Source organism: Saccopteryx leptura, chromosome 5 (assembly GCF_036850995.1).
Source record: "Saccopteryx leptura isolate mSacLep1 chromosome 5, mSacLep1_pri_phased_curated, whole genome shotgun sequence".
Classification (NCBI taxonomy): domain Eukaryota; kingdom Metazoa; phylum Chordata; class Mammalia; order Chiroptera; family Emballonuridae; genus Saccopteryx; species Saccopteryx leptura.
The window spans coordinates 52,844,295-52,854,991 of NC_089507.1; the positions used below are offsets into that span (position 1 = coordinate 52,844,295).

A 10,697-nucleotide genomic window follows, 5' to 3' on the forward strand; every position below is an offset into this window, starting at 1 on the left:
TTGGCTCAGCGGTAGAGTGTCGGCCTAGCGTGCGGAGGACCCGGGTTCGATTCCCGGCCAGGGCACACAGGAGAAGCGCCCATTTGCTTCTCCACCCCTCCGCCGCGCTTTCCTCTCTGTCTCTCTCTTCCCCTCCCGCAGCCAAGGCTCCATTGGAGCAAAGATGGCCCGGGCGCTGGGGATGGCTCTGTGGCCTCTGCCCCAGGCACTAGAGTGGCTCTGGTCGCAACATGGCGACGCCCAGGATGGGCAGAGCATCGCCCCCTGGTGGGCAGAGCGTCGCCCCCTGGTGGGCGTGCCGGGTGGATCCCGGTCGGGCGCATGCGGGAGTCTGTCTGACTGTCTCTCCCTGTTTCCAGCTTCAGAAAAATGCAAAAAAAAAAAAAAAAATTAAAAAAAAAAATTAAAAAAAAATAAACTGACTAGTACAAGGAAACAGCAGTAAAACTAGCAGAAAGGCTTTCATCTTTCCTCAAGAACTCTCATTTAAGAGCCAACAGCTACTCCGAATTTACACTGATTTAGTTAATGGTTAATCAAGCACTGATCAATGCCTAGCAGATGGTGAGTGCTAAATTGTTATTAATACGATGGTCTCTGAGTTTCACTGAACTTCTGAAAGAAGGACAACATACAGGACTCTAAGTGTGAGGTGCTCTTCCAGCCGGCATTCGATGGCCACAATGCCGGGACAGGAGTCTTTCCTACCAGAAAGAATATGCAAGGTGGTAACAAAGACTTCTGTACTAGGTTCACAGAAAAGCAAAGGCAAAGATGGGCAGAGGGTAGAAGTGCCACACCAGAAACAATCACCCCTATAAGTTCTTACCACAAGGAAACCAAAAAAATCTTTTGGAACTGGATGAGGTGATAGATGTTAACTAAAATCATGAACACTGTGTTTGTTGGGAGGGCCCTTGTCTTTTTATTTCAGTTTAGTTTTAAATCACAAAGCTACCTCAGATATGTACATGTATGAATTCAGTGATTCATGTATGATTATATCGTACTTACAAACTATTCAAAAGTAATAAATTATATTTAACTTACATACAACAAAGGTAACACAAACTTTTTTTCTAATAAATCATTTCACACAGGTATATGCTTAAGAATCTATTTAATTGTTCAAACTGTGCCAGAGAATACATATTTTGGAATATACATTTTGTTAAATTTAATTACAACATTGATGATTTCCAATTGCAATTTCATACTATCTTGATTATCCAAAGAAAGTAATTTTATTTAAAAAAAATCTGTGTCCAAATCTGCTACCGAATCTGTTTGTGTCAAAACATGTTTTCAATTATGAATTTCATGATGTCACTTTCAGCTCACTGATTTCATAAACAATAAAGTTAGATCTCATTTTAGTTACTTTTATAATATTTCTAAAACAGGTTTTCCAATAATTTTTCTAATGGAGACCTATAGTTGACCTGTGTTTACATATTGCTTTCTCTGCACAGTTTTACTCTTTTTAAAGAGAATAACCTAGAATGTGCACAAAAGCTCTGGCTCTCCAAGGCAAAGCAAAAAGAAAAACGAAATTTAATTCTGTATCCTGATTTTTAACCTTGAGCTTTATTTTCTCCCCTTACATATTACTTTAAATGTTAGAAATTATATTCTTAAGAACATATTTCATGCAAAGATATGTAAGAGATTCAATATTTAGAATGTAAACATACAATACTTCAAGTTGCGAAGTAATTACTTGAGAAAAATAACATTGTTACTATTTCAATTACTTGAAGTGGGGGGAGTTTTACATTATCAAAATAATGTATGGTTTCAAATTTGTTGGTATTCAATTTATTGATTTTCTGGATCAAAATGGAGAGCCTTTCAAGATAAGGAGCTGTGAGGTCCGCAAGGACTTCAATTAGTCAGGGTAGCAGGATTCCGGGGTCAGAGCTGATTCCACCATTATGATCTTGCCGTCATACGAGAAGGGGATCCTGTTGGTATAACACTTGTTTCTGTCATAAGTGTAGCAGACCTCATTGTCCTCATCACAGATATTGCTCTGGGAGACAGTAAATACTTGATTTTCCAGTTCCACTTCTGTAGGCTCACATTTTTTACAGCTGAAACACAAATATGTGCATTAGACAATCCCCCATGCGGCAGCATCTCCGTGACAGTACATGTCATCCAGACTCAGTCTGCCCTGCAGCTCTGACCTGACAGTGGGCAGAACGTGACTCCTGGTAGAGGTCAGCTGCTCTACAATACAGAATAGCGTATGGCATGTGTTTAACCTTTACTATAAAACTGAGTCAAAAGTAAGCAACATTACAAATAAAATATGTTTAGCCTACACTATACAGCAACTTCTCTGTTAGATTTATTACCAACTGTGTACTAGGAGTAAACAAGTTATTTATATTGGCAAAGGAAGAACTTTTTTTAAATTGCTTATATTGGATTCTACAGTTTCCAAAGAAAAACACCTGTATGTTAATATGTCTGAAATCCAATTACTGAGCTATTAAGACAAACTGGCCCTTCCTGTACCAATGGTAAAAGTTTCTTCTTTAGAATAAATTTATACTTAACTTATATCTGTGATAAAGTTTGATGATACCTAATAACTAACATAGGCATTAGTGTACTCAAAAGTTCAAATTATATTGGTAAATGTTTACACCCCAACATATCTACTAAAACATTCTTACTAACAACCTAATTTTTAAAAGTTATTAATTTGTATATATGTATTAGTATGAAGGAAAGTCTCTTACAGGTCGGACAAATGGTACACAAATTTGGTTCTCATTGGTGACGTGGGATCAGAAATATTCTCCCTGTTGGTCAGAGGGACACTAAAAAAAAAAAGAAACAGCAAATCAAAATAATAAAACTAACAGATACTGCTATTTTTTGGTAACAGATTGCCAGGACAGCACTTACTCTTTCATCAGGACATTTAGTACATTTAGCAATCCATAAGCACTCCATAGTGATACTATTACTATATTTTAAGCATTTTCCATTCTAAATAAACCTCACAACTCCTCTGTCAATGATCTCTGTTTAATAGGCAATTCCCCATTTCCCTTTAACAATCAGCTCAAGTTTTACCCTCCCTGTGATGATTACTTTGACCCCCTCTCCACCTCTCAATAAATTCCTTCCTCTGTATCTCACTACAGTTCATATATCTGTATTATAACAAGCGCCATGTCATAGTCATTTGTCTACAGAGCAGTTGCTTCCCTACACTATGTAAATTTCTTGAGGCAAAACCATTGAGGTATTTCTAGTGCCTCACTGGACGTGTGGCACATGGAATCAAAGGACAGATGTGAATATTACACACATTTCTGAGATGCGTGAATTATAAATCAGAGAAGTTAGAAACCTATCCAAGATCACACAACTACAAAGTAGTAAAGCTGTAGCTGGAATTCAAATCTCTTGATCGGTCATTTCCACGAGAAATCAGATAATGCTTATCAACTAGTTCAGGTAATATCATTAACTTCTACTCTTTTTCCTCTATGTCATTATCCTCCTCACGTGCACTCGTCCCTACCAAAAAGATACCATCCAAGAAAAATTTGTTTCCTAACTCAGTGTTTGGCAATAATACCCCTATAAATATCCAAGCAAAAACTTACATACCATTCCTGAGTCCTCCCTTTCTCTTAAAATGTGTTTTTAATCCATCTCAGAGTTCAACTGATTCTCACTTTTTGCAGCTGTGAAATCCACCCTCCTGGTTCAGGACACCACCACTTCCGGCAATACCCTCCCTTCAATCTCGGCCCCTCCAATGCATGAGCACATTATCGCCAAAACGGCCTTTCTAAAATACAAGCCTATGGAGAAAAAGGAACCCTCATTCACTGTTGGTGGGTATGTAAAGTAGTACAACCATTATGGAAGAAAGTATCTTGGTTCCTCAAAAAACTGAAAATAGAACTACCTTATGACCCAGCAATCCCTCTACTAGGTATATACCCCAAAAACTCAGAAACATTGATACGTAAAGACATATGCAGCCCCATGTTCACTGCAGCATTGTTCACAGTGGCCAAGACATGGAAACAATCAAAAATCTCTCCAACAGAAGACTGGATAAAGAAGATGTGGCACATATATGCTATGGAATACTACTCAGCCATTTGAAATGATGATATCGGATCATTTACAGCAAAATGGTGGGATCTTGATAAAATTATACAGAGTGAAATAAGTAAATCAGAAAAAAACGAGAACTGCATGATTCCATACGTAGGTGGGACATAAAAACGAGACTAAGAAACATGGACAAGAGTGTGGTGGTTACGGGGGCGGGGGGGGGAGGAAAGGGGAGAGGGAGAGGCACAAAGAAAACTAGATAGAAGGTGACAGAGGACAATCTGACTTTGGGTGATGGGTATGCAACATAATTGATCGACAAGATAACCTGGACATGTTTTCTTTGAACATATGTACCCTGATTTATTGATGTCACCCTAGTAAAAATTAAAATAAATAAAAAATAAAATACAAGCCTAATTTCCTTCTCTGCTTAAAGCCTACAGTGTCTCCCCACAAATAACAGGGTGTCCTAATTAATGCCTTTCACTCTCCAGCCTTGTTGCTCAGCATGTCACCCCCTTTACACTGCATGCCAGCTTGCAATTCCACAAATTATCCATGCTTTGAGCATCTCCGAGTCTTAGCAACAAAAACAGTAACAGTTCTAACATTTATGGTTTGCAGTGTGCCTGGTACTATGCTAAACACGTTACAAGATGATCTCACCCAATCCTCTCAGCAACGGTTTCCTTTTCCTACAATGATCTAGCTCGCCCGGGAACCCTGTCACTCCCCACACGCCTCCCCAGGTAACTCCCGTGTAGCCAGCTGACAGCCATCATCCGCTCCCGCCACTTCCTCCGGACATTCTTTCCTGCCTCCTCTGCCACTCTCCACCTGCCCCAGGATTGGACCGGGTTTGTTCTAACATCCTATGCCTATTCTTGTCAAAGCATTCACAATACTTTATTACAATTGACTTTTTAACTATTTATAGCTCCCTAGTCAACTGTAAATTCTCCAGTGGTCTCCAACTCTAATCCTCAGTGGCATTCAGTAGCACTTAATAAATGTTTGTAGAATGAATGAATGGATCTATTCTTTTTCTTAAAAAAATTTTTTTTTCCATTGATTTGAGGGGAGAGAAGGAAAGACAGAGAGGCATCAATCGTTGTTCCACTTAGTTGTTCCATATAGTTGTGCACTCATTGATCACTTCTCATACGTGCCCTGACCAGGATGGGGGTGGGGTGGGGTGGGGTGGGGGTGGGACCCGTGACCTCTAGCCCATGGGTCAACGCTTCATCCACTGAGCCAACCAGCCGGGGCCTGGATCTATTCTTTATTATATTGAAAGGCTCTACTAATATCAGAAAAGCCTTTAAATATTAATAAAGATAAGGGAATATAAACATGTATTAATGTCTGCTATGGGACAAATAAACACTATTCTAGACGCTTTTACCCATGATCACATTTAATCCTCATAACCTGATAAAGCATATTTGTATATCAACATACCATTATTCCTTTTTTGTAATATAGGAAACAGGCTCAAATTAGTTAAGAAACTTGCCAGAAGTCACATCATTAGTAAGTGATGGAGTTGGGAATAATGCCATAATGACATGCAATAACAGAACTTTCAGAAAGGAGATCAGAGAACCATTAATAGATAGCAGGCAAAGTAGATGCAGTAACTGAATTATCTGAATTCAGAAAACAATATAATATCATAAAAAGAATAGTCATAAAAGAAAAAAATGAATTAGAGAAACATGGAGTGCCATTTAAAAATTCTGAAGATTTAAACAAAAGATTGTGCCTCATCTTCAACATGGTTTAGGTGCCAATATCATGAGGAGTGCTATCCCTTCAAGTTACATGCTTCTCCAATTTTTCTATCTCTAATAGGGAGCTGAGTGGTTTACAGTCTGAATGGTCAGAGAAAACCTGCTAGAGGAAGACATATCTGAGCTAAAACCTGCAGGGTGAGAAGTCAATCAGGCTAAGAGGGTCAGGAGAAAAGGTTCTTCAGCAGAGGAATAACATATGCAAAAATAGAAGAGGAAGAGAGCACAGTGAGCGTGGAAAAACAGGGACACTACAATATTCCTGGATTTTCAAACATAAGGTGAAGAAAAGTCAAGAGAAGAGCCTGAGAGTTATGTTCAAATGCCGAGGCATTTAACGAGGTTGGGTAAATCAGCAAAGGTATTTTAAGAAGTATAGTGACATAATGAAAACTGGCATGTAGGTTAGCTGGATAAATAACAGCAAATACTTTTTGAAAATATGCCAGGAACGATGCATTCTCTAAAAGGGATAGATCTCAATTTATCTTTATAATAGCCCTATGAAATATATATTATTTTCCCCCTATTTAAAGACAAAGTTTAGAAGAGATAAATAACTTGCATACAAGAGCACATAATTGTTAAGTGACCCAACCAGAACTTGAAACAAAATTTTAAACACATTATATTCCTCTCCCACTGATTAGATGGAATTGAATGCTACATTGTTCCAATAAGAGGTACTAGATTGCAGGGAAACTGTTCAGGCAAAAGTGCTCACTTTACTGATTGGATCCAAGAGAAATCTCATTTCTTAAATATTACTAGTACTTTGGCTATTGAACATCCTAGTTTATAATTTGGACTGCGTGTAAAATGAAATGAATTCCTGAAGTCCAATGTACAATTGAAGACTAAATCAAATTAGCCAATTTGATTAGTCTATACCTTTACACAGACTGCTAAGTACTATGTAAAATACTCTGTAGTCCAGATATGGTACAAAGTAAGACTTTTAGTGTTATCTCATGTTTCAGTTTGAACTGATCAAGAGCAACTAAAAGTTCTGATTCAAATGGAAATAGCTCCATCTAAACCAGGCATGCTGATGACTAGATCTAAACCTTCAGCTCTAATCATTTGATCTAGCTGGCTGGTTTATGACTGGTTTTAGGCAATGTGAAACCTTGTTCCTACTCCCAACTTGTACATAATTGTCTCAAGCCCATTAACCAGATTCAACCTCATGTCAGGTGCTACCCATCAAAAACAGGAGCAAAGACACAAGCATTACATGCAAACAATAGCTAGTATCTCCGCTTACAACACAGAAAGATGAAATATAGAGTACCACGTACATAATTCTGATGTTTCTCTCCACAATGTCTTCACCAGGATTTTCGGGAGAAGGGATGATCCTGGAAGTAACGCGGGCACACTTACATTTGTTGTCAGCAAGAACAGTCACTTCCTCTTTGTCTTGGGCTTGAAAGATAAAATGTATTAAACACTCTTAAACTTAATTATAGTCTTCCTTTTCAAATAAATCAGGTTATTATAATATAATGATTCAATCAAATAAAAGAATATGTGCTATAGAGCATCTGCCCGGCATGTGGAAGTCCCCGGTTCGATTTCTGGCCAGGGCACTCAGGAGAAGCGCCCATCTGGTTCTCCACCTTTCCCCCTCTCCTTTCTCTCTATCTGTCTCTTTCCCTCCTGCAGCAACGCTCCACTGGAGCAAAGTTGGCCTAGGTGCTGAGGATGGCTCCATTTGCAAAGGAGCAACGCCCCAGATGGGCATAGCATCGCCCCCTGGTGGTCATGCTGGGTGGATCCCGGTCGGGCGCATGCGGGAGTCTGTCTGTCTGCCTCCTTGCTTCTCACTTTGGGGAAAAATATTTTAAAAAATTTAAAAACAGGTGCTATATTAATGTTTCTTATAAGATTTATTTTAAAAGCTGTAGTATGTATACATGTAAAGTGTTATAATCAAAAACAATTCAGAAAATATTGAGAAGTACAATCTCTATTTAATTTAATATGTATGAATGCAAAAAGAAAATTATAAATGAATGAATACACAGATGATCATGAAAGCATTACCTCCGAGTGTCAACCTTTACTGTCTAATCTGAGTATTAGACAAAGAGGTCTGGTAAGTGTGAAGAATAAAGTTTATTAATATCTGGATTTAGATCAGTTAACAGATATTTGGAAAGTTAATAACAGCTTTATTTAATAATGTTAATTAAATAATAATGATAAATATCTTTTTATTCCTATAATTTTAGCTAAAGCAACCTTTAAAATTTTCTCCCATCAAGCCACAACTGAAAAAAAAATAGCACATAAATTCAAGTTATAAAGGATAAGTGACTGCGATAGATATCACTGTTACTGGCAGTCTAATTATTGTGGAAATAATACCAGAACAGAGAAGATCTAATTGCAGTATTTCAGTCTTAATAATTAAAGTCATTACAAAAACATTTTAAGATCATTGTTATTGTACTTATAATTGTTTGAAGTGCTTTATAATGCATTATTATGTCATTATTCATAACTTCTTAATAAATCTTCTGATGAAACTCTGTACGGTATTGGAGAAGAAGCATTATGAAGTCAACTCAAGACAATCATATAACTCATCTTAACATTTTGAAAAGTAAAATAACTAAAATGATATCCTCTTCTCTACAGCTGTATTCATGACTTAAATGTTTTTCTCAATAAAAAATAAATGAGCCAGCAATGCCTGGCCCCCCCAAATTGAATCAAGTATGTGACTTGACAATTAAGTCTTAAATAGAATATATCTATATTTTATTTATAACATATCATTTATTTTCTATTATGTTATTCCAGGAGCACCTGAGACCTAGTAGGTACTCAATAAATAGTTATCACATTAAATTTAATTCAATTCAAACAAATAAGAAAATAGATTTCATAACACATACTATATATGAACATAGTTAACTTACTAAAAGGTGATTCTCTTACACAGGCAAAATATTTATATGATAGTAGTTAGGAGTATGGGCTATAGGATCAGAGGGCCTGGGTTCTACCTACTATGTGCTTTCTGTGTGACCTTAGGTAAAATATTTGGCCTAAGTCTCAATGGGTTCAACTATATGTCAGAAATTATAACAGTAGCAATCCTTAAATGGTTGTTGTAAGAATTAAATAGATAGTATATGTAAAGTAGTCAACATAATGCCTAGAACATAAAATGTGCTTAATAAATGATAGCTCATATATGTATACATGTGTGTTTGTCTACTTATATAAACATATGTATGAATACATATACTATACATATTTTACTACTATCTTCACATTGTAAATATTATTTAAAATTTGTTATTCTTAATGCTAAATTAGTATAAAATATATTTTAAATGATTCTTCTTAATCATATCATACTCAGTTTTCAAATAAGAATAATAAGCTCAGTAAGTATTAAAAACAATCCAGCCAAATTAAATCACTTCTAATTCATGTGCCCTTCTAGATGAATGGCAGTTCTATATTCAGAATATATTCCATTTTCTAGTCCTTTGAAGGGTTAATAAACAAAATACCTGAAATATAGCCATCAAGTTATACGTCCTGTAGACCATTAAACATTGTTAAAGGGTCATAATAAATCTGTAGGCTCATATCCAGGAAAATTTTTAGAACTAATACTAGTCTATCTGGAGAAATAATATCCCAATGTGTTCTATGTTGTATTACAGTAATTATTACTTCATTTTTCCTGAATACTGATTTTCAAGATTCAATATGGATATTCATATAAGTAAAGCTATCAATACTTACCCAGAAATATATATATATATTCTTATTCTCTAGATTATAGAAGGCAGACAAGTAAGAGAAAAGAAAAGAAATAAAAAGAATTCTAATGCATCTTGTCTGCATAAAGATCACTGCCCATATAAAGATTAAGGCATGTTAGAAAAAAAGTAACCAGCTAGCTAGCCAACCAAAGAACATACATTAATGTTTAAATCTGAAGAATAGATCTGTGTTACAGTTTTCCTTTTATCCAGATTTATTTTCAAAATAGCACATACCTGTCACAAGAACAGCCTTAGTGAAAATGGCCAGAACTCCCCAGAAAAGCAAATGCTTCTTCATCTTGTCTTCACTTCTTTTGTGAAAACTGGAGCTAAAAATGTCAGAGTTAAGGTGTGTGGTCTATAAGGAGCGTGCAAATGATGGTGCTTCTGCTTTCTTAAAATAACGCTCCAGGCAGCTAACAGACTAAAACCAATCAAAACTGCGGTTGGAGTCTGAAATTTTAATACTGCTAATAGTGCAGTGGAAAGAAATATATGGCTCCAATTTACCTATTTTCTTCCAAAGCATCCCCCAAAAACTATGCTTTGACTCTGTATAACTAAAGCAGAAGACTAATAATAATTTCAAGGTAGGGGTCCATTAAGAATGTTTAAATAGGGTTTTCAACTTTATTACCTAGACAAAGTTTTCTAATATGTATGACATCTGTTGTGCTTGGAACAATAAATAAAGGAGGATAGATGAATTAAAGCTTCCTAAGGTTCCAATTGCACCTTATGTCAATTATTTCCTCTAGTCCTTAATTAACCAAGCTATATAACATATCACATATTATACATATTCTTATTACTTTCAGTTATTTTATAAGCTTAAAGGTAGAATTGCAATTAGAAACAGGTGGAACTAGGTATATCAGTTGTCACATTTTAATTTGATAGCATTAAGACAGACCTTGTATTTGCTCATCTAATAACACCTTCCAGAATTTGTAAGCCCATGAAATGATTTTCATTTTAGATGCCTCAACAGGAAACAGAATCACTGTAGTATTTC

The 10,697-nt window shown here is 36.2% G+C and overlaps 1 protein-coding gene across 1 annotated transcript; it reads right to left on the reverse strand.

Moving 5' to 3' along the window:
- Positions 1-1,103: 1,103 nt before the first annotated feature.
- JCHAIN (joining chain of multimeric IgA and IgM) lies at positions 1,104-10,074 on the reverse strand. Its single transcript, XM_066386012.1, has 4 exons — positions 9,917-10,074; positions 7,190-7,316; positions 2,751-2,831; positions 1,104-2,093 (listed from the first exon to the last, which is right to left on the reverse strand). The coding sequence occupies exons 1-4, from the start codon at positions 9,978-9,980 to the stop codon at positions 1,889-1,891; spliced, it is 477 nt and encodes a 158-aa protein (XP_066242109.1). The 5' UTR covers positions 9,981-10,074; the 3' UTR covers positions 1,104-1,888.
- Between the last annotated feature and the right edge of the window lie 623 nt (positions 10,075-10,697).